We start from the raw sequence: 24,598 nt of genomic DNA on the forward strand, positions 1-24,598 counted from the left end.
ACAGCATGATAAGTTCTAACGAAAATTAAAAAAAAAATCTTTTTAAAATAATAATTTTTTAAACAAAATTTTCTACTAAAACTCATCATGGTTAAATAACAAGTTTAATTTTCATTATAACAATCGCTCTATATTATAAAAAATATTCTCTCGTTTTACGTTTTCATTATTTGTTTTCTTGAATGCATCATTCCTCTAAAAATTCAATTATTATCGAAATAATATTTATGTCTAATTATTTACTTATAATTATTGAAATAATATTTATGTCTAATTCTGATCAAAATAAATGTTATTTTGATATTTATTTTTTTAAAACAGTATATTTGAAAGAAAAAAAAAACCGGACCACCGAAACGGTGACATTAAAAGAAGCCCAAAAGCCAGATCAATACGACTTCCTCCGAAATATCAAAAATAATTTTTCCCCACTGCGGTGACGGAAAACAGAGAGATTCAAACTGAGACCGATCAGAGCGTCAGATTCCGGTAAGCACTGTGAAACTTATAGATTTCTTATAGAAAATTGCACGTTTAATATTGGGTTTTGGGAGTTCTTTCAATTCGGTTGGAATGGAAAATCAAAGCATGCTCTTTTAATTAACCCATTTTGACGTATACTTGGTGGTCATGGATAAAAGTTTAAAGCTTTTGATTCATCACGTAAATTCAAGTATAGTTTTTCAATTTTATATTCTTACCTTATCTAAGGATTATGTTATTGTAGTGCGCCGGATTCAAGAGATTGCGGAAGCGAACTTTCATCTTATGAACAATGCTTCATTCAAATGAATTCAGTTTGTTCATCCTAATCTATATTTTGATCTTCATTGTTAGCAGCTCAATCTTCAGTCATGGAAAAATGTAAGTAACCTCAAAGAAAACGATGGAATTTTTTTTTCATTTTCTTCTCGATTTCCCCATTGTAAGAATGTCGATGTTTCCCCCTTTTTTTGCAGGCTAGACGGCGGCTTTTTGAACGTCGGGGATGAGCTAAAGGCGGAAACTCTACCGCTTAAAATGGGTTCTCGAGCCTATAAACTTCAAGGGCTAAAATCATTAACTTGGTACGAAGTGAAGATCTCGTATCCAGCTTCTGTATGTAATTTTCTTTACAGTGATTTTGCCTTTTTGAGACATTTCATTTCAAAAGAAAATGATCTTTGCTTTGGTTATTGAAAGATTCCGGCTAGTTTTTCTTTGCAATTGAAGAAAGGCGATTCGGATTCTGGGTTAATCAGGAACAGAAGATTGTTGAATACAGAGAAGTTGATATTCAAGACTGATGATCTGGACACCATTAATGACCAGGTTTTGGTTTCTGCTGATGAAATCTTCTGATGCATTTTTAGCCTACCTTGTTTGAAAATTTTGATTCGATTCAGATTGATGAATTAAATTTTCAAATTTCAAATTATATAATTTGAGTTATTCGAATTTTGGGTTAACTTGAATATATAGTTAGAATTAGATAGTTTAGCTTAGATTTCAAATTGTGCACCTCAGTTATTCGAATAACTCAAATAATTCAAGTCCATGATCAGAAGGTCATCCATGATCCGGTTGAACTGGCCAGAGGACTTGTAGATGCAGATTTTGAGTAATTGCACTTGACTAGAGTGAAACTTATGTTTCAAGTTACGAAAAATTATGATTCTGTAATAACACTTTACTAGAGTGAAACTTACGTTTCAAGTTACGAATAATTTATGTTAACTCAATTAGATTTATTCGACTTGAATTTCTTTTCATTTGACTTGATTTCATGAAATCTCAAATCACACTTGATTTGTAAATGCAACTAATTCGATTTTTTTTGTTAGACTTGATTCAATTGAATATTCACCTTCTCTATATATAGTATTGCTAAAGAAGCTCGTTTTGCTCAGAGTGGACTGTACGTTTTGGTGACTGTGGAGCCTGAGGGGTTTGTTGCGATACCCAACTCGAAGGAAAGAGAGTTCATCATCTTCAATATAGGTAAACCAACTTTTTTCCTGCTCTTCCTTTAATGTAATGGCATACCTTGCTAGTTACATTGCTAGATATGTCAATATCATATGCTGCTTCGGTTATACACCTAGCATATAAAAGGGCTGCACACCGCTGGAAAATACCATGCACTGAAATATCACACACCTAGAGGCTAGAACACGTTGCAATTTATTCTATTCTCAACGGATACCGATGTGCATGGCAACTTTTTCATGCCGTTATTAAAAAAGTCATCTGCATCATCAAATGAAATCTCTTCTGATCTTCGCTTGATCGACCATCTCGTTTGTTTTCCATCACTTCTAATCCTCATTTATGTACCCCCTACGATCCATCGTGCTCATGTGAACCAGTTTCATATTCAGAAGCACCGGCTTTATCGTTCGGTATGCTAATAGACTTTCTTTCCTTTTACTTTTCAGTTTGTGATGAACTGTTGTTGGGCATCCCTTACCAAGCTTGGTGGGTCGTAGTCTTTGTCGTCTTGTGTTTGGTATTGGCATTGATTATTCCTAGATATCTTCCATCGTACCTGCTTTGTGATCGGAATGTCGCCAAGCAATCTTGAGACATTGTCGTTTAAGATAATGATTGTACCATCGTCACCATTTTCTCACAGTGCAAGCATTTGTTAATTGCCATGTAAGGGGAGGCGTTTCTGTTACCAAAGTTTTCAGAGATGTAGCTGAACCAAATTGTGGGAAATGTCAAACATTTGCTATTCTTGAATTACTTCAGAAATCAGAACAATGGGTTAATCAATTTTCTATAAAATAGCATCTCGAAATCCCAATTCGAACACGTCAATGTACATATACACATAAATTTCTAAACCATAAATGATTCATTCAACAGCAGACACTAACCAGCGTTAGTGCTATCTGAATATTTACATGAATGGCTCGTACATGAACTATACGATGCAACTCTCATGGTGTGCTTGGATTGTCTTCGGTCATCGACTTTCCGTCTTTACAGTTTTACCCATTCAACAAGCCATTGACTGCAGGATGTTTCTCTTTATTGGCTTCAGCAATATCTATGGGGTTCAAGATGCTTGGCTGGTTAGTTGAAGAGACCAGCCTTGCCCACATCCTGTCCGTAATGACAACCTTGTTCCGTTTCTCGATGATACGCTATTAGTGGGAAAAAATTTGGTGATGAAAACTATGAGAAGCACATAGTCTCGACAAACAAATTTGTTAAGGAAAGTAATCCAATTCCAAGTAAATCCAAACGAAAACTCGATGAACACAGATTGAGCTAACATTGACCCATGTTCGCAAACAGAGAAGTTATTAAAGGTGCAATAGAACATACGTTAAATGGAATGTAAGCATGTTATTAAAGGTGCAATAGAACATACGTTAAATGGAATGTAAGCATGTATGCCATTGACAGAACCGACGGTGAAGCCTGTATACCCGGCCATTGCTCCATGAACTGCAGCGTGAGCAAGTAGGGTGCAGTAGACATTATCCGAAGCGATGCTAGGAATAGCCCGGATCATGTATGTAGGATCTGCAAGCCAAATTTCTCAAGTAAAAAATTTTTGCACGTTATCTAAAAGGTTGAATTTAACAGTAAAAACGTAAAATGTTAACATATGTATTTTCACTGAGTCGTTTTTCTATATATTCATATAGTCCACCTCTTCCTTTGAGATAGAGTATAACAGAAAGTGTTGGGGTTTGGGTGGAAGGAATGGAGATGAAGCTGATATATAGTGGGGTTTGTATTTGAAAATTGTGTGTTGGCAGCATTCTTGTGAGCTGAGCTGAGAAAGCAATTGTAAACCAGGTGGGATCGTTATCCGAGTTAGATTGCCCACGTCAAGCATTCACTCAACGCCGCTTTTTCCGAGGTTCCGTTCCGTTCTGCTGTGCCAGAAACTAGTGGCGCCCGCATATGGATATTTCGATTGTTTGGTATCTTTATTATCGATCCAGGATTTGGAAATATTTATATATCGAATTATATAATTATAATATATAAGAGATATTGGAAGTGTTTGAATATTATATATCATCTGCAATAAAACGCTATTGTCTTATGATTTCAATTGCGTAATTAGTTTTTGGAAGCAGTCAGCTGGCGGCTGAATGCATTGTCAGGATCCCACATCGTTGAGATACAAATAGACGACGATAGAATCTTGGGCGTAAGTGCAATTTTCTTGTTAACTAATGTTTTAAATAATTGTGTAATGATTACTGAAAGTAAATATTACATTAATTAGCACATTAATAAATATTATAATTTTAATTACCATGTCATTTTTAATAGTTATATTAATTATTATTGTTATTTATATACTAATGTTAAAATAAGATTAATTAAAAATATATCTATAACATATAATTAGTGTATACTTTAATACTATGAATATTGTTATAAAATATATTGATCAATGTTGTAATTATAAATCAACTTTGCTTTTGGTTTCTATAAAAGAGAAACTAATTACCGACATCATCGTCATATAATAAATACGGTAGGTTATAATATCTCGATTATAATATAATGTCGATATTGGAAAACCCTTCTAAGTTTGAGTTTGAGGGTTACAGAATCACTTTAATTTTTTTTTTGATTAAAGGTTATTTGTAGAAGACTTAATTTATCATTTATGTCTTTATCATATTTTTACATCAATTTAACTCTCAAATTATTTAAATGTATTATTTTATATCTTACCAGTAATTTAAAACCTTAAATTGATAATCCTAAATTATAATCTCATAATCTTTAAATCATAAATCTTAAACTTAATCTCTACCTTAAAATTCTCAATTTAGGGTTTTAAGTGAGGACTATGATATAGAATGATACAATTGAGCAACTCCGAAGACTAAATTAATACGAAAAGGGACCAAAAAAAGTTACCATTTTACCGATTTTTAAAAAATAAGAATACAAGTATATCATATACCTTTCTGCCTAACATTTATTAATGGTATAATTAATTTTAACACTAATTTAATTATGTAGTGAACTCATTCATTTTATGATCAATTTTACCTAACCCTTAGATATGGTATAATTAATTTCAACGCTAATTTAATTATGTAATGAACTCATTCATTTTATTATCAATTAAACGACGAGCGCATAATGACAATGACTAAATTAAAATAATTTTAAAAATTTAATGACTTAATAACAATTTTTTTTTGTAGTGACTAAATTAGTAGCACTCTTAAAGTTGGGTGATCACCTGGTTACTTTTCCTTCCTGAGTTTTCTATTTCTTTATCCATACCTAATCACATATACAATGGGCATTTGACTAGTATTCAACCTAATTTGATATGATTGATTTTTTTTAAAAGTTCGTATTTAAGTCAAATCGAATTTTTTAGATAATAAAGTTAAATTATATCAAATTTGAGTTTAAAATAAAAAAAATAAATTATAAATTTAATCACTAACTTTATTATCTTTTTTTATTTTTCTCACTGAATTTTAAATGTTTTCAATTTTTTACTGAACTTAATATATTGAGTTTTTTGTCACTCCGCTACTAAATAGTTAACGACGTTAAAATAACGTAGCTTTTAAAAAAATAAAATTTTCACTAAAACAACGTCGTTTTGTATCTATATAACAACCTATTTATAAAGCCATCAGTGAGAAAACGACTCAAACAAAAAAATTAAATTTATTAAGTTTAATGAGAAAATTAAAAAGATTTAAAGTACACAGAGTGAAACATGAGATAAAGTAAAGTTTAGTTATTAAATTTGTAATTTACCATGATATGATTCTATGATAATAATATAATTAATTTTTATGTATTTAACTACAATTGTTATAATATCCCACTATCAATATTTTCTAATTATATTTTATGTTATTTAATAAAATAAAAATTAAACACATATACATCTTGGGTCAGTAAGTTCAGGTTTAATATAAAGTTTTATCTTAAAAATAATGTCAGGTGAAATTTCTTTAAATTTAAATTTAGATAATTTTTTTTAAATATTATATTAATGGGTGAAATTTCTGATTCACTCGACCCAAAAGTGTCCCGGCTGCTAAGATTTTTAAAAGGTCAATGGTGGAAAGAAGGCAATCAAAGCACGGTTCTCTCCCTTTGACCTTATTTAAAACTGTCTCGGATCATCTTCTTCGATCAAAGCTTTGATACTGGATTTCTGAAAACACTCTTTTGTCGGTTGAAACTGCTGAGCTAGAAAAATGGGAATTCCGTCGGAAATGAGGGATATTTGGATCCAGAGAAGAACAGATTCCTTCCTAATTCCTTCTCCCGCTGAAGACGAGAAGAAATCGAGGGCCGAGCAGTACTCTCAAGGTTTTGTTCTTAATCTTTCATTTTTTTAATTTTTCACCTGGAGAAATCGTACGAGATTAACAGAAAGGGAGAAATTAAGATACATTGAATTTGAAATTTCTTGTTAAGTTTAATCTGGTTTATCTTACTGATCAAAGCTGGCTTCCCATATAATTAGGTTTCAATTCCACTTTTCCCTGTTGCAATTCCATTTTTTATGTTCAAATTGAGAAGGTTTAATCATGCCTGTAATCCTGTATTCTTCAATGTTTGAGATTTAGTTCCCTGCTTTTGTTTCCTGTTGATAACTCTGTAATTCACAACATATAGTTAAATTTAATGCAATATGATTTGGACTTTGATTTCTAAAGGCTTAATGATTTTTTATTTGATTTCTAAAGGCTTAATGTTATAATTGTTAATATATGATTTGAACTGCAGAGGGAATTCGTGCCGGTATCAAGGCTGCGGCCATTGCCGCCGTTGTTAGCGCTGTGCCTACAGTACGTTAGCCTTGCTCTCTTGTGGCTTTTTCTTTTATACCTTGTCATGGTTCCTTCCTAAGTTTTCATTTTAGAAGTATCGTGTTTTCCTCCAAAATATAGAAGTACTTTAATGTTTCTCTCTGGTTTATGCTTTTGATTTTCCTGCAACTCTATACCATTGAATGAAATTGCGTGCTGAGATAACTGCTACGTTGCGCGGTCGGTCGAACCTCCAACATCCAGGTATTATACTCCCAGGATGGCGCCGTTGTAGAATGCCTGGGATTTTGTCTTCCTGCCCTTTAATGGGTATGGAGAAGGGCGTAGGGCGCTCTGGATGTCAAGACGCCACACAATGACCCGTTTAAGGACTTGGCAATGACGGGACTGAATTGCAGAGTTGACGAACCTTGGAGTACCATTTGGTGGAGCATGCCGAAATGAGAGAGTAATACGGTGCTGATGGGGATCAAGCTCACGACAATCTCTTAGTGGTACCATGGTTTATATCCTCCAAGCTTTGTCGACTCTTCAATATAGTCTCCGCCTTCCCTACATCCTTTATTGGGTTATCATGTGGCATCTGAGCGACAAGTGTCTCATCCCTACACCATCTTCGGATCATGTGCTCCCTGGTACCCACTACAGGACAGGGAGACAAAATCTCAGGCATTTTATGCAGTGCCGTCCCGATAATACAATACCTTATTGTTAGGGGTTCTGACCACGCAATCGGAAAGATCCACCAACAGAATATGATCCTTCAAATCCCATATCTAAGTAACATAGGTTATAGGTTATATGGTGTTCCAAATGGTAATGGAACTAAAACTTAATTAATTGATTGTCTGCACAAGTGGTAGAGTATAGTTTATCACAATGGGGTTATCGAAAAACCTATATATATTCTTACTGTTTCATGATGTACATTGCTGAAGCTCTTTTTCTGCTCAGTTCTTTCCCATGCATGAATAATTTAATAATCAACCTCTAATCAATATGCGGAATCATGCCATTGCCGACCCTCTGTTCTGTTTTCAGTTGACCGCAGTTCGTAAAGTTCCTTGGGCGAAGGCGAACCTCAACCATACTGCTCAAGCTCTTATCATAAGTGGAGGTATGTTTGAAATCTACTATACTCTCAAGGTTTATCAGTCTTAACTTGTGAAATGTATGATTTCTATATATTAATCGGCTAATCTGGTTATGAGAATGGCGACTGCTTTTATAGTTTTATCCAATGATATGGCTCATCTGTATTGGTTAAACAGCATCGATAGCTGCATACTTCATTACTGTCGATAAAACCGTGTTGGAGAGTGCTAGGAGGAATTCTCGAGCTCAGTTTGACAACAAAACTGCTTGAATGCCAGACCCGAAGGTAATGCAGAAGGTTCCAAGGGCAACTTTAGCATATGTTCAAGCTTTTGGTTTATGAGTTTTATGTTCAAATGTCATATTTCTCATCTCGAATTTAAATGATTTACGGTTTTTCGGTTCGATTATACATTGTTTTGTTGAATGTGTTTTTGTGGAGATTATAGGTGATGAAATGTATTAACTAAGCAACCGTCTTATCTAGTCTTCGAATGAACTTCTTGTCGCGGCGACGACTAAAGGGCTAAAAATTAGTTGTGTTGCCATCGAGCACATTTACACGAACTCCTTTGCAACGATAACTCTTGCGGTTTTCACGACCAATAATTCTTGTTGGGATAATGGTTTGGGAAAAAGAATGGCTCGAATGTTATTAAAGAAATTATAGGGTGAATGTTATTATATCGATAAAAAGTTGTTCAAATCACTCGACTTCTTTTGAGAAAACGTATGGAAGACATGATACTTTTGAAAAGACATGACGTTTTCCTCAGGTTACATACATCGAAGATTTTGATAACTAAGAACTGTGCAGTCCAGATTCAAACACTTTTTAATGACTATTATAGCGAACATCATAATTAAAGAAATTATACCCTCGATAAGACTAAATTTATTTTTTGACTACATTATCCAAGTAATTTTGGCCTCTATTATTATTGGCCAAGATTTGGTATCTTTTAATAAGCTTTTTTTCAAGCCAGACGTATATAGACAATCATAGGAATAAATATATATATATAATTAACCAAAAACAGTATTTTTATAGAATCTAAATATTTTTTTAAATATTATATAATTAATCAAAATCTATATTTATTGAATATTAAAATACATATTTACACATGCAACACCCGTACTGAAAAAACTAATTTTTAAAAATAATAAGAATACCACATTTATGATGTTCTCCCTAATTAGTATAACAAGAGAAGAATCCTCTTGCTTAAAGTAATGAGACATGACAGATGAGTGACATGATAGAATCTAACAATTAATGAATGATTAATGAAAAAGAAAGTAATAATTTAATACATAATTTTAATGATTAAGGACAGACAACCACAACCACCCTCGCCAATAATTTAATTTTTTTGTTTTGTAATAATTCAAGGAATGATTTCGATGATATATAATATGAGTTTCGGCAGTTTTGCTTGTAAAGTATTTTTTTAGTTTTATAAACAATCGGATTTGATTAGTGTTTTGTAAAAAAAAGGAGATCGAATCGGATTTGGTTTGAGTTTATAATACAAAATCTATGGCCTAATCTGACTTAAATGATAATATAATTATTTTTTATATATTTAAAGATAATTATTAAAATGCTCCTCTTTTTATTTTATTTTTCAATTATGTTCCTATTTTATCAAATAAAAATAAGATTTTTTTTATATTAGTATCGAATTAGATCATATACAAATTTTATCTCAAAATTCAGGTCGAGTTTCGACTCGGATGAGACCTTTATAAGCTCGAGTCAGGTGGAGGGGTATGTTTCTTGGGTTAGGTTGAGTTGGATTGACTGAAAATTCGATCTAATCTGATTGTTGCCATTATTACATGTCAACATGTAATTGTTTTGAGTTTTGGGTTTTCAGGTCAAGTTTTGACTCGAATGAGATCTCTATAAACTTAAGTTAGGTCGAGTTCTAGTGGAGGGATATGTTTATAAGGTTAAGTCGAGTTGGATTAATTGAAAACTCAATCCAACCTGACCCAATGCAATCACTACATGTTAATGTGTAATTGTTTGGATAAACTACGCCGATAATCATTAATTTATTACGTATTTTTTATCATTGAACTAATTTTTTAACAAAAACAAGGAAAAATAATAAATTAGTGACTATAGATATAATTTATCCATTTTTTATTCGGATCCGATCCATAACTTAAAATAATCAAAATAAATATCGTAAATCTGGACCTAATTATTTTTAGTCAGCCATCAAATACAAAAAAAACCATCCTTCAAATGAAAAAAAAATCACACCAAACGCTCCTTTTGGCCATCGCAACGGCGAAACCTCCTCTCTTTTCCTTCGATCTCTAGATCTTTCCTCGCCGTCTCGCCCTTTTGTTTGCACTGTTCTTCAAATTTCGTGTTTAGATCCGTTTTTCTCTTCCTTGAAATTCCGTGTTTGACCTTTCTTCGTTGATTCCACCGAGCAGATTCCGTACCTTTGAAGAAATTAGGGTTCCGGTATATTTTATGTTTTCGATTTTGCTTCAGATTTAAGTTATAATCTGAATTTAATTGCTTTATGAGTTGCGGTATCGGTTCGATCTTCATCGTGTGTGATTGATTTGTATCGGATACGGTGTTAAATCCAATCTTGCGTGTTTTTTCGGGTTTGGTTTAGCGCAGAAACCGATGGAGACTCAGAGCCCTAACGGATCTTTGCCGCAACCATCACCGCCTCTGAAGAATTATGGGATTACGAAACCTATATCCCTCGCCGGGCCGACAGAGGCGGATAATCAGCGGAATGCGGAATTGGAGAAGGCAATATTAGTCTGTTTTGAGGATTGTTTGTATATATTTAATTCCATTTAATTCACTTTCTTTTTGTTTATTTATGTAGTTTCTGATAGAGTCGGGGCTTTACGAGAGCAAAGAGGAAGCTGCGAAAAGAGAGGAGGTTCTTGGCCATATCTCTGAGGTAATTAGAAAATCATTGTATTGTTTTGCTTGATGTCTTTTCATTTACAGATATGAAGAAAATGTGAATGTACTTGCATTTCTATCTAAAATTTGAATTTTATTTACTATTTGCTATACTTTTATGAGAAATTTACTGAAAGAGTAAACTAAGTTTGAATGAGTAATGCACTAAGAAGGCTTTATTATGTTCCTATTTCAATAATATAATAAAGTAAGCACCTAGTTGGCCTGCATATTATGGTAATTGCATGGTGATTTAAAATTTGACTTTAAGTTACTATTGATATAATTTTATAAGAAACTTGCCAAAAAAAAAACTAAATATGGAAGAGTAATGTTGTCAGAAGGCTTTAGTATGTTCCTATGTTGTAAAAGAATAAACTACTTTTTTGGTGCGGTTTTGAGAAAGTGACTTGTTTTCCTTATAGATTGCAAAAAGTTGGGTAAAGCAATTAACTCGTCGAAGAGGCTACCCTGATCAGATGGTGGAGGAAGCAAACGCAGTCATTGTCACTTTTGGGTCATACCGTTTAGGGGTAAGCAGAAATTCCTAATTCCTTTATCATAACTGTTATTTGATAAACTTTTGTTCTAATCTTACTGACATTTCTTTGCAATCATAGAAAATTGGTTTGAAATCTTGCATGCTCATTTAGCCTGCTTGATAGGATTTATGAATTTGATCAGAAAAAGGACCAAGGTATATAAAGGTAGGCTTGCAATAGAAAAAATATTATAAGATGCCGTCTGGTAGTTGGATATCATTGAAAATCTATCAATGGTACTTTGATTTCATTGGGCTTTTTATTTTTGGGAAAAATTAGTAACTTCTCTTGGTGGGCTTGTACCAGTTGCCTTTGATGTTCACTCTGTTTTGTTTGTTATTTTCGTTTTTTCTTTTGCGCAAATCACTTAGATCATTTATATTTAGATGATAAGCAAATACTTACTATTTTGATAGGTGCATGGACCTGGGGCTGACATAGACACATTGTGTGTTGGGCCATCTTATGTGAACCGAGAGGTGTCTTTAATCTCACTAATTCTTTTGTTTACCTTGAAATTAGTTGGTGTTCATTTAATTTGAGTTTTATTTTTGTTTAATTTGAATTTCTCCAGGAAGATTTCTTCATCATTTTGCATGATATTTTGGCTGAGATGGAAGAAGTCACTGAACTTCAACCAGTTCCAGATGCTCATGTCCCAGTAATGAAATTTAAGTTCCAAGGGATATCTATTGATCTTCTTTATGCAAGTATATCTCTTTTGGTTGTTCCAGATGTAAGTTTGCAATCCTTTTGGTTCTTTTTTTGGATCAACCTTAGTCAAATCTACTGCATCTCTTATAATCAAGTGAAATACCTTTTTAATAATTAATAACCTATTTTAAGTATGGTCAAATACGGTATTCTTTTGATTAAAACATCTTATTATTATTCTTAACTGATGGTCAAAATCAGTTTTTTTTTTATTTTAAAAAAATCATATTTGGATGATTTTGTTTGTCCAAACTGAATTTGGCCAGGAGTTGGAACTGACCAATGTAGATTTTTCATTATGTGAAATTTGCTAAACAATGTGGTTTCTATGATATGTAAATAAATGTATGACGAAAATGTAAATCCGGTAGTATAATGTCTCTAGTAATGCAGTGCATGCTTAGTTGCTATCTACTTTGATATCTATTTTGTTTTAAACTAATCTACAGGACCTTGACATATCACGTGAATATGTGCTGCATAATGTCGATGAGCAAACTGTTCGAAGTCTTAACGGGTGTAGGGTTGCTGATCAAATCCTTAAACTTGTTCCAAATGTCGAGGTGAATTTTTATATTCTTACCAACACTTTCCCCCCCTAATTTCGCAGTCTTCTAATCTATCACCCAATTGTAGCACTTCCGCATGACGCTTAGATGTTTGAAGTTCTGGGCGAAGAGGCGTGGAGTTTATTCCAATGTAAGTTTGGTATTTGTTTTTTCTTCATTGTCTTCTTTTCTTTAAAATTATGTTCCTAATTTTCTGTTTTTACTTTATAGGTTACCGGATTCTTAGGAGGTGTGAATTGGGCACTTCTTGTTGCACGTGTGTGCCAACTTTATCCCAACGCAGTACCTAGTATGCTGGTATCTCGATTTTTTAGAGTATATACTCAATGGAGGTGGCCAAACCCTGTTATGTTGTGTTCAATTGAAGAGAATGAACTTGGCTTTCCTGTCTGGGATACTCGCAAAAATCCTCGGGACCGTTTCCATCAAATGCCTATAATAACTCCTGCATACCCTTGCATGAATTCCAGTTACAATGTCTCTTCGAGCACTCTTCGTGTTATGATGGAACAGTTCCAATTTGGTAATAGAATATGTGAGGTGAGATAACACATAGCTCTTTTGTTAAGTTCTAGCTGTCCATGTTGAAGTTTGAACTGTTGATGACATATATTGATGACTTTGTCATTTATCTTCTCTTAGGAGATTGAGCTAAACAAAGCTCAAAGGAGTGCTTTGTTTGACCCTCATCTTTTCTTTGAGGCATACAAGAACTATCTACAAGTTGACATAGTTTCTGCAGATGCTGATGATTTGTTGTCATGGAAAGGCTGGGTGGAGTCACGACTTAGACTGCTTACCTTGAAGGTGAAATATTAATTTGTCCATTTGGGGAGTACTCTATTGAGTTTTAAGCTGCTTGCTTTAATTAATCATTAATGTGACTTTGAAGATGCTGTTTCCTTTTCACGCTGCAGATAGAGCGAGACACAAATGGAATGTTGCAATGTCACCCTTACCCAAATGAGTATGTTGATACATCCAAGGAGTTCCCACATTGTGCTTTCTTCATGGGCTTGCAGAGGAAAGAGGGAGTGAGTGGTCTAGAAGGTCAACAATTTGACATTCGTGGAACAGTTGATGAGTTCAGACAAGAGATAAGCATGTACATGTACTGGAAACCAGGAATGGATATTTATGTTTCACATGTTCGTAGGAGGCAGCTCCCTGCCTTTGTTTTCCCTGATGGACATAGGCGGCCTCGATCATTGAGGCATCCAAACCAGCATACTGGAAAGACTTCGGAAGATATCAGAAGGTCCTGCTCAGGCTCTGCGGAAAGACAAATTAAGAGAAAACGTGATGATGAGACAGTAGATGAAAAATTGAACAAGCCTGAGAAGCAAGCCTCAATTAGCCCCCCGAGAATGAAGTCGGTTTCTCCTGATATTATTACAAGCAAGTCTGGTGGAACATCTCATATTCGTGATATTCAAGCAGTTAAAGTAGAGCATCCAAGAACTGGGGATGTTGATACCAAATCTGTTGATAGGCTGTCTTGTGGGCAGTTGGACAACAAAAAAAGAAACGTGGAGATTACAGTTCAGCATGCTAGAACTTCTGATCGAGGGTCCTTCACCGTGAGTGGGCATACTGCTTTAGCCATGGATAATTCATCGGTTGTTAGAAATGTAGAATCAGCTGAGCAGATGAGTGTACCAGTTAGGCAGGTGTTGCTTTCTTCATGTGAAGTTCATGATTCTGAAATAGGGGAAGCATGTGAGGCTGGATTGAATCAAGAGAAAACTGCAGATTTGGCATCAGGTTTTGTCAATGTTCCAGAAATTGAATCTTCTAGGAGAATTTTGAACTGGAAAGAAGTTGGTGTTGAGGTTGATCAAGAGGTGGTCAAAGTGTGTTCTCGGACAGCAGCAGTAGAAATTGCTGAAAGTGTATTTGGGTCAAGTTCCAACATACAGAACCTCAACTGCAAGGTGAGTTTCTTTGTTTTAGGTATTTGTGTTAAAGATTGTAACTGAGGACAGTGAGAATCCTGGAAGTTCTGGAGGTTGTAAGAGTCGGGGATCTTTGCAGGGCAGCGTATGCAGTGCTGATTTGGAATCACTTCTGGAAAATGGACATCTGAATGCAAGTGGCGTTTTCCAAAGCAGCTTGTCTGAGGAATTAAAGGTTTTGAATCCAACTCTTAGACATGAATTACTTGTGCTAGTTTTGTCTTCTACTCTATAGCTGGTTCTCTTGCTGTTTTGCTTTTTATAGAGGTTAGCTCCTTTGTTCCTTCTCTTCTATTCTGTATTGTTTGGGTCATTTTGGCTATCAATCCCAGTTTTTATATTTTATTCATTCTCAAGAAACGAGGCTTTGAGCACGAAAAGGGACATGATGTGATATTTAATGGTGCGAGAAGAAAATCTTGGAATCGGATGATATTGAGCATCTTAAATCTTTTTTAAAGGAAACCTCTAAGCAATTTTCGTGTAATCATTGCTATTTTGTCTAGTTTTTTGCCTTCCCTGATCTTTTATAATGTTAATTCTCTGCCAATCTCCTAACTGGTGCATATGTGGTGGCAGGTCCTGCTCCACCATCATACGTGCTATGTTTCCAGTAACTGTGCTTAAGGCCTTGACTCTGTTTTTTGTGTCTAACGCTCAGATACTTGACCCTCTTCTTATTTCTTATATTTTTATCAACTTTTGTGGACCTATTTGCCTAACTAGCTTTTTTTTACCTTGATTTTGTTGAATAGCCTGGTATGTCAGTCGGAAAGGTTGTAAATTCACAAGATGGTGCTAGGTCAGATACTTTGCAGAAGTCAGTGATGAGGCATGTCTTATTTTGGAGTTTTCGTTTTGTTTATGCAAATTATGATCTCTTTATGCTGTTCCGGTTTTTTTTTTCCCATTATTTATAGCAGGTTGAGTTTGAAGTCAACGGCATAATGTGTTGTAGATGACGGGTTTCGGAGAAATCTTTGTTACCAAAGGAGGATATGGCCAGTGCACCTCGGTAAGTGTCACATTATTAGCTGGGCTTCCATTGTGGTTTTACAGGTATAATACCGAGTGTGACTGGACTAGCAAAAGCATATTTGGCCGTGCAGTGGCGGAGAGCTGCTTTGTTCAGCTTATAGTTTTAGGTTGTGGCGTTTGGTTGTTAGGCTTAGGAGGGAGCCAAGAAGCTTTACTAGAGTGGTGGTTCTTTGAAGACTTTGCAATCTATTTTTTGTTTTTCGTTTTGCTGCTAGAGTGTCTTCGATGCTCGTCTCCATTCGAGAACGAACAACTCTTCCAACAAGAAATTGTAAATCAAACTGGAGTGTGCTGTATCATTTGGATTTTGTTTTTGTTTTTTTAATCTAATGTAATCTTTTACGTGCACTTTATGGTGCAGTTCATATGTGCTTTCTAGTCATCATCTCTCTATATATACATCTCTCTTAGGAACGCCCGTATTTGGAATGCCCTCTGTTGGGTACTGGATGCATTTCGTGAGTTTTTCAAATTAGATATCAAGTAATTCGTTTTGGCTTATTAAGAATTCCAGTATTGATCAAACTTTGATCGGATCAAACTTGAACAGGTTGTCATCTATCTCATTTAATTTAGAACTCTAATAACCCATAATCAAATACCTTCATACCGCTACCTGACCATTGCCAATTTATATTTGTTTTCTAAGATTTTTTTAATGAGGTGTTGACATGTGATTTAATATGTATTAAATATGAAATGTTTTAATGTTACAAATAAAGAAACCATGCTAACTCGTATCCATGATTTTCTAGAACTTCTTTGATACATGTTCGGTTAGCCTATAACAGTCCATGTACATTTAGCAGAAGGAGATCTCATGGTCTGCTAATGTATATCACACGTTGTAAACTTTGTTGTCACCTTCGTCGTATCTGTAGCTCGAAAAGTAAGTGGCGCCGGCACCACCAAGAAGTGGCATGACATCAAATTCGCTTCCCACTTTCTTGGCTTCCTGACCATCCTCCGAACACCAGCTTTGGAGAACATGCAAAACTTCCCTCATTGAAGGCCTTGTGGAAGGTGATGGACGTGTACAAACAACCCCTACTTTGCATACCATTATCATTTCCTCCAAGCAAGACGATTCTTTCACTTCTGGATCGAGTATTTCGATGATGGATTGATCGTTTAACGAGTGTTGACGTGCCCATTCCACTAGGCCCATGTTCTCGTTTGCACTGTTCGCTTCTCTTCCGGTCACCAATTCGAGGAGCACAACTCCGAAGCTATAGACATCAACTTTCGTATCAACTTTTGTCGTATAGGCATACTCTGTTACACAAATGACAGTTTATTGTTAAAAGGGATGTTCTAATTTTTCAATAGGGTTGAAGCATTTGATTTACCTGGGGCAAGGTAACCAAAAGATCCTGCAACTGTGGACATTGTGTGAGAACTTGCATGCCTGGCTAGTATTTTTGCGAGTCCAAAATCCGCAATCTGGGCCTTGAATTCGATGTCCAACAAAATGTTGCTCGACTTCACGTCGCGGTGGATGATCGGTGTCGGACATTCATGGTGCATGTAACACAGTCCTTGTGCAGCTCCGACAGCGATTTTCAACCTCTTCGGCCAATCCAGAACAGCAAGATGACTCGAAAACGACCCTTTGTTCCTATGAAGCCATTTATCAAGGCTCTGATTCTCCATATACTCGTACACCAAAAGCTTCGAATCCTCACTCGAAATACAACACAATAGCTTCACTATGTTGCGATGGCGAATGCTTCCCAGTACTTCGACTTCCGCCGAAAACTCTTGCTCAAGCTTGTGATCTAGTTTCTTATGATTCCCAATTTTCTTCACCGCAACTGATTCACCCGAACGGTCGATCTCAATCCGATAAACTTTCCCCGAGCCTCCAAATCCGACTAGATTATCGTCTACCAAATTCGACAATATGTTCCATTCACTGAAATTCAATCTCTGGAACGAGGTCAACTTCCATGTCTCTAAGGACTGTGAACTCTTTTTCCTCTTATAGTCTCTAACAATGAAGAAAATCATTACAAACACAACGAAGGAAACAACAACTGCAAGTGATACAATCACTGTGACATATCGATGTGTCGATTTCTTCGGCCGATCGTGCTTCAAGATTGAATTGCAGTCTCGAAGCTTTAATTTCGGATCATCGGCGCAGAGATCGGTATTGTGCAAGAAGCTGTTTTCATATGCAAGATTATCAAGCTGTTCTGGGATTTTCCCAGAAAGTTGATTTGATGATAAATTGAGTGAAGTTGGCCTCAAATTGCCGATCCCAGAAGGAATTTCTCCAGTGAATCGGTTTTCGGATAAATCCAAGTTGATCAGATCGGGTAAAGATCCGATTGCAGCTGGGATTTGACCCGATAGCTTGTTCCTGGAGACATTCAATGTGTTCAATGATTCCCACGAGATGATTTCCGATGGAAGTTCGCCGGATAATTCATTGCCGTCGAGAAGTAAAGTGATCAGTTTAGAAAGATTTGTTATCTCCTTCGTGATTTCGCCGTTGAACAAATTGTTACTGGCTTTAAAGACGACCAAATTCAACCACGAAGAGATTCCGGCGGGGATTTCGCCGGAGAATTTGTTGTCACTGATTTCGACCCTCGACAAGTTCCATGCAACTCGGCTCGGTAATTCGCCGGAAAACGAGTTGTTGCTTAACATCAAAGTCGACAAATTGAAGCTTCTCCATAAACCCGAAGGAATCTCGCCGGAAAACTTGTTGTTCTGAAGTTGAAAAGTGCGTAAACTCCGACAATCCCCGAGCGATCTCGGAATTTCACCTTCGAGATTGTTTGTATGAGCGACCAGTCCTTGTAAAACACCGCCGGCGCATAAATTTCCCGGCAAATCGCCGCTGAATTGATTCTCCGACACCTCGAACGCTTCAAGCTTCGAATGAAACCCGAACTCCGGCGGTAAAACTCCGGTCAACTTGTTCTGAAAAACCTTGAAATCTTTCAGCGCAGGCAATGAACCGATCGCCGCTGGCAACTCTCCGGTCAACTGATTCGAAAACAAGTTGAGAAAACGCAAAGACTGTAACTTCCCGAAGACTTCTGGAATTGTACCGGTCAAATTGTTCTGGGAAAGATCAACTTCAACCAAATTCAAAGCATCAACAGCTTTGGGTATTTCATTTGAAAGATGATTTTTGAAGAGATAAACAATAGTTAAATTCTCCCATGAAAATAAACCACTTGGAACCCGACCTTCCAAATTGTTTATAGACAAATCAAAATACTGTAAACTCGAAAGATTATTGAAACTTTCCGGAATTTCTCCGATCAAATTGGTTTCCTTCATCCATAAATACGTCAGTTTCTTCAAAAACCCAAACTCTCGAGGAATTTCCATGGGAATGAAAGGATTGTACGCCATACCCAGTTCTTCAAGATTCGACAAATTACCAATTTCCTTAGGAAATGTGCCATTGAAGAGGTTTTGAAGCATATATAGCCTTTGCAATACTGGGAATTTCCCGATACTAATTGGGATATTCCCGGAAAAATTATTGCCGCTAATATCAAGAGAAATCAAAGACGATAATCGGTCAATATCAGAAGGAATTTGACCGACGAAATAGTTTTGAGAAAGGTCCAAGACTTGAAGCTTTGAACAATTGTAAAGCATTATCGGAAATTCCCCAGGGATGAAGTTCCAGGCGAGGTCAAGGAAAGTGAGGTTTTTGAGGTCACAAATCGACGGCGGGATCTTTTCCGTGATGTCTTTTTCACGGAGGTGAAGCTCGGTTACTGAACCGGCAGTGCAGTAGATCTCCGGCCAAACGCACGGAGAGGATGATGAGTTCCACGAAGAAATGGACGGTGGATTGCCCAGTTGTTGTTTAAGGTTGAGAAGAATGGCTCGTTCATCGTTTATGGCTTGTGAATGAATCACGGTGATGGGTATGGAGATGAAGAGGAAGAAGAAGAAGAGAGATGTTAACTGGGTTTTAGCCATTGGGGTTTTTTTTTTTTGGTTCCGGTTTGCATCTCTTTTCCCGGAAAAAATGGTTTGGTTTTCTGAATTTTTATTTGGGAGTTTAGACTCGGTAATGGCGAATGTGGACTGAGTCACTGGTTTTGTTTTGTGAGAGATTTATTTATTTATAAAATTTTATATGTAAAGTTACGTTTCGCCAAGTGCCTGCTACGGCCAATAGATTATTAACGTCCTCATTTTAGTTTTCAGCTCACTTAATATATTAATTGGTCCTTGAACTAATGTAATATTCTCTATTTGAACTTTAATTTTTCCAAAACACTTCAGTACCCGTGCTTTAAAAAACTATCAAATTAATTTGTGTCGACATAACATTTTAACAACTAATTATGTTATTACTATGATATTAGTAGGTCAAAATATTAATAGTAAGAAGTGTCACAAATCACAACATGATGGATTATTGAAATATTATATTAATTATAAATAGTAATTGTTTTTTTATAAAAAAAAATAGATATCAAATTGAGAAAATTTATTATGTTGAAGAGCATATTAATATAGATCGAACTCAGTAGTCTAAGAAAAACAACATTCTTTTTTATCTCTAAAATCATTTAATGGGTTCAATAATTAAAACTCTACTTTAAACTCATTAATTTTATAGTTTAAAAAACATTCTTGAATGTTTAGTTTAGTAATCACTTTAACTCATATATTTGTTCTAGATCACTTTAATTTATTAATATTTGATAATTTACAAAATAATTAATATATTTTCATAAATATAAATATAATTTTCATATTTTATAATTGATGTTATAAATAATATATACGGTTATAATCCGACAAATTTATTGGGATAATGATATAGAAAAAAAATCTCGTATAGTGCATGTGGAATTTTATTTTCTTAATTAGGGCGATGGAATAGTGCCGGAGAAAAATGTCAGACTGTACGGTGTCTTCATGAAGACGTCGGAGTACGTCTTCTTCTTGAAGACGTTGGGACTGTAGGGTGTCTTCTACGATCGTCGAAGATTGGGTTGATATTAAGTCCGAGCAAGGGCACAAGCATAATGTGATGGAGCCTATAAATCTGGTTTTTCAAAGCCAACAGAGAAGAAGCAAAAATGGAGGCTTCAAGGATCCGGATCAGGTCGGATTATGCCGAGCAGCGAGAGACCTTGGAAGACATCTTACAATCCCATCGTCTTCATAAAATCGCCAAGTAATCCAACCAACTCCCTCTTTCACTGTTCATTTCACTTTATATAAAAATAATAATCTTCCATGAGCCATATATGGAGAATTGTTTTTCCTCGTATCATTATTTGGGCAATATTACCTTAATATTTATCTATATTTAGTGTAAAACAATAAAATTGTCCAAATAATGATCTTACGTGAAATTATTATTTTTAAAATTTTATATTTCAATAAAAAAAAGTTTATATTTCATAAATCAAATATTTTACTTTTAGAATTTTTTGTACTTATCATAAATATGAAGTACGTGTATTTAGGGTTTGACATGGAAATTTTCATCCGAAAACTTTGACCCTAGTTTTGTCTTTTGAACAACGTGGACTGTGGTATCCTGTGAAGCCCGCAATTGTAGGTAATGGCAGCTCCGTAAATAAGTTGCAAAAACAGGGTCTTTCTGGGAAACGCATGGTTCCATTAATAATCAACGAAGATGGGCAGCTTGACTTGAGCCGAAGCTTCCATTAGCCATTATATCTTAGCTTCGAGGTAGAAATTTAAAAGGTTTAAATATGGCAATATTGTGAGAATAATCCCCAAACATTTTTTTTAATCAAAATGGCACCCAAAAAACATTATTTACCAAAATGGAATCTCTCTGGCAATAACACGTCATGGGAAGAGTTTTTCAAAAGGCGTACTTTGTAGGACACGCCTGGTAGTTCCTTTAACGTTGCCGTCATCTAAGACTAAAGTAAAAGAAATGAGAATAATGGGCCAAAAACTCAAAATATTGTATAAATATTATCCAAAAAGAAATAAGCATACCATACGAGTTGAAGAAATATTTTTAAAAACTCAAATTCTATGATTAGAAATCATGTTAATATGAAACACCTTTTAATATGATTTCATACTATAATTTTTAATAAAGTACATTAAAGGTCACTGAACTATGTAAAATGATCCTTTTAGTCAGCTACATTTTAAATATTGCAAAAGGGTCATTGAACTTGTCAAATATTACAAAATAATATTAAAATTTATCGAATCATTGCAAAAATAATTTTTAAGTTATCGAATCATTTTACAATTATTTAAAGAAAATAATTATTATTTTATAACATTTAAAATATCAAACTAAAAAGATTATTTTAACATACCGAGCTTAGCCACAGCTTATAGCTTTAGCCTTTGGGATTAAGTCAATGAAAAACTTTCTATATGACTTCAGCCAACGGGTAGAATCGGTTGGTCAAATAAAATAGTCATACCATACATTTCGATTCAAAGAGCCAAAGGCACATTTGGCAATTGAAGAGAAGTTTCGTTTCGCACCCTTTTAGTTGATATCGGGCAAATTCTTTGGGTAGTGTCTGTATCATTTATAAATTGTGAACGTAGTCCATATACTTTAATATGATTAATTTTAATACTATTCAAGATTTTAAATTAAAATCATGATTCAATTAATATAGATACAATATAACTAAATTACATGACGTAAATAATATAGAGATAATATAACTAAATTACATGGCTCGAAGTTATCAAATTACATAGATATAACTAAATCTACATCTAATGTATAATATATACAATAATCATATAATTTAATTTAACATATTTCACAAATATTCTCTGGATCATGATCAGAGATGGGTATTTGACCTGAATCCGCTGAGTTTCGATCCAACTATATAAGGTTAAAATTCTTTTCTTGAATATATAGGTCGAGTTTTTTGAATGATAAGGTCAGATCGAATCAGATTTGAGTTTAGGATAAAAGTACCCTATAATAGTATATTTAACTTTTATATTTTAGCACGAATCAAGTGACCTCAGTGATAAAAGAATTGTTGTTATTCCTTAAGGTCCCGATTTCGAACATCATCAATGTCAAGATGTGAGCATTTAATGTCAAATGGTTGAGAGTTATCTTTGAACATATACTACCTTGTACTTAGCCCAAATTAATGAAAAAAAACTTTTATATATTTATGAATAATTGATATAATACTCTATTTATATTTTTCAATTAGATTCATGTTTTACATTATATATATATTTGTGTTGATCGGGTTGAATAAGAGCTTTTTCTTTAAAAATCAAAACAAATTTTGAGTCAGATAGAGTTTCTCCTCGCTAAACCCTAGTCGAGTTATATAATAAATAGAGGTGTTATATTTAAATCGGTTTTAGATGGATTAAAAATTTGATTTGACTCGACTCATGACAATTCTTAATATGATTCTAATTTCAAAATCTGTAAAGTTAGATTAACTTTTATAAACCAAACTATGAAATTAACAAATTTTGTAAAATCCTTATTGCTATTGGTGACTTTGGAGCATAAAAACTATATATATATATATATATATATATATATATATCTATTTACAACATTTCTTCAAATGAAATTTTCTCCTTTTTAGTAGTTTCAACTTTATAAACATTGAGAATCAATTTTTTTATTGTACCTTTATTTATTTATTTATTATAATTGGATAAAGGAAGTCATAATCATCTTTGCTACATATCTAATAGCATATGGCTGAAAATGGATTTCCTTTTCTTTATTTGATCTCAAAATTTCAAAAGTACACATTAAACAAAGAATGTTTTCCTCTTTGTTGACATTTTGGTGTAAATGACAATTGATTTAACGGGATAAAATGTTAACCTTTTTTAGAGATTGAAAGTTTAAATTATAATGTTTTGAGTAAAGAAAGTAGAATTAAGAGTATTGTCATTATAATATATTTCTATAAGATTTAATACGGGTTAGTCGTCGCTTGATTTCAAAGTAAGTATTTGGAAAATAATAGAGAAAAGTTATTTTTATTCTTTGAACTTAACAATTTTTACCAATTGAGTCCTTAAATTTTGTTTTGATTCATTTTAATTTTAAATCTTTTTTTAGCGCTTTTGAAGATGTAGCACTACCACATGACACACACTTGTCATCAAAAGGTTAAAAAAAGGGCTAAAAGATTACGTATAAAGATTAACATAGACAAAAAACTTCAAGGACTAAATAAAAAGAAATTATCAAGTTGAGGGATTAAAAGTTACTTATCTCAAAATGTATTGAAATGTAGGACTAATGCATTTAACCCATGTAAACATCCATGCCAGGTTAGCTTACCATATTTCCTTAATTTCGGCGGGATGACTTCAAAACATGGAAGTTTCAAAAGAAGATAAAATAATGCGACATTAAAATAAAATCCGATGATTAATAATCAATTAGTTTAATGAAATATAATATAATTTGTTTAAATAAAATTAAATATTCGATTTTTAATGCTGTAAATAAAGTAAATTGAGGTGAAAAACTTGCTCTCACAGCTGCTATGAACCGCTGAATTTCACTTTGGCTGGAAACATGAATACTGAGGATAAAAAAATGGGTATCCGACGTTATTAATTGAATAAATATCTGACCTGTTGTTATCCGTAATTAATATCTACTCTTTTATGAGTTTCTTCCCAGTACGTTATCTCGGGTCCCCTTTGTTGCTAGAAAGCACACGATCTTGATTGATAGTATTGCCCGTAGGCTGCAAAGCTAGGAGTTTAGGGAGTTATCCTATGCTATTGTGCATTAATAGTTTATAATTTTTTGTTCATATTGTAGGGGTGATGTTATGATAAACGTAAAATTTTATGTTAAAATTGTAAATTTATAAAAAAAAATTAAGAGTAAAAATAGATTATTAATAAAAAATATAAAGAAATAATTTGAATTATATGAGAGTTTGATAATATATCACTTAAGTAATTGTTTCTTTTCGGTCTGCTCATGTAC

General features: G+C 34.1%; 4 protein-coding genes and 1 pseudogene across 5 annotated transcripts; 3 read left to right on the plus strand and 2 right to left on the minus strand.

Annotated features, from left to right (window-relative positions):
- The first annotated feature begins 370 nt into the window (after window positions 1-370).
- LOC120150019 lies at window positions 371-2,663 on the plus strand. 2 transcript variants are annotated; one of them, XM_039162714.1, is made up of 6 exons: window positions 371-489; window positions 728-864; window positions 960-1,098; window positions 1,183-1,311; window positions 1,890-1,980; window positions 2,418-2,663. In XM_039162714.1, exons 2-6 carry the CDS (start codon window positions 776-778, stop codon window positions 2,561-2,563), a joined length of 594 nt encoding a protein of 197 aa, XP_039018645.1. In that variant the 5' UTR covers window positions 371-489; window positions 728-775; the 3' UTR covers window positions 2,564-2,663. The 2 variants fall into 2 exon arrangements, with proteins under 2 accessions (XP_039018645.1, XP_039018646.1); XM_039162715.1 differs by lacking the exon at window positions 371-489 and having other exon boundaries at window positions 558-864.
- Window positions 2,664-2,733: 70 nt separating this feature from the next.
- LOC120150020 (ATP-dependent 6-phosphofructokinase 1-like) lies at window positions 2,734-3,537 on the minus strand. Its single transcript, XM_039162716.1, has 2 exons — window positions 3,362-3,537; window positions 2,734-3,131 (listed from the first exon to the last, which is right to left on the minus strand). The coding sequence occupies exons 1-2, from the start codon at window positions 3,503-3,505 to the stop codon at window positions 2,976-2,978; spliced, it is 300 nt and encodes a 99-aa protein (XP_039018647.1). The 5' UTR covers window positions 3,506-3,537; the 3' UTR covers window positions 2,734-2,975.
- A 2,593-nt stretch (window positions 3,538-6,130) lies between these two features.
- Window positions 6,131-9,261, plus strand: LOC120150042 (early nodulin-93-like). The gene is made up of 5 exons (XM_039162741.1): window positions 6,131-6,312; window positions 6,733-6,794; window positions 7,818-7,893; window positions 8,048-8,196; window positions 9,233-9,261. The coding sequence occupies exons 1-4, from the start codon at window positions 6,198-6,200 to the stop codon at window positions 8,140-8,142; spliced, it is 348 nt and encodes a 115-aa protein (XP_039018672.1). The 5' UTR covers window positions 6,131-6,197; the 3' UTR covers window positions 8,143-8,196; window positions 9,233-9,261.
- An 872-nt stretch (window positions 9,262-10,133) lies between these two features.
- LOC120150041 lies at window positions 10,134-15,972 on the plus strand (annotated as a pseudogene).
- Window positions 15,973-16,308: 336 nt separating this feature from the next.
- LOC120150040 (receptor-like protein kinase HSL1) lies at window positions 16,309-19,691 on the minus strand. The gene is made up of 2 exons (XM_039162739.1): window positions 16,992-19,691; window positions 16,309-16,917 (listed from the first exon to the last, which is right to left on the minus strand). Exons 1-2 carry the CDS (start codon window positions 19,597-19,599, stop codon window positions 16,481-16,483), a joined length of 3,045 nt encoding a protein of 1,014 aa, XP_039018670.1. The 5' UTR covers window positions 19,600-19,691; the 3' UTR covers window positions 16,309-16,480.
- Between the last annotated feature and the right edge of the window lie 4,907 nt (window positions 19,692-24,598).

The sequence above is a fragment of the Hibiscus syriacus genome, unplaced genomic scaffold (assembly GCF_006381635.1).
Source record: "Hibiscus syriacus cultivar Baekdansim isolate YM2019G1 unplaced genomic scaffold, ASM638163v2 tig00111013_pilon, whole genome shotgun sequence".
NCBI lineage: Eukaryota > Viridiplantae > Streptophyta > Magnoliopsida > Malvales > Malvaceae > Hibiscus > Hibiscus syriacus.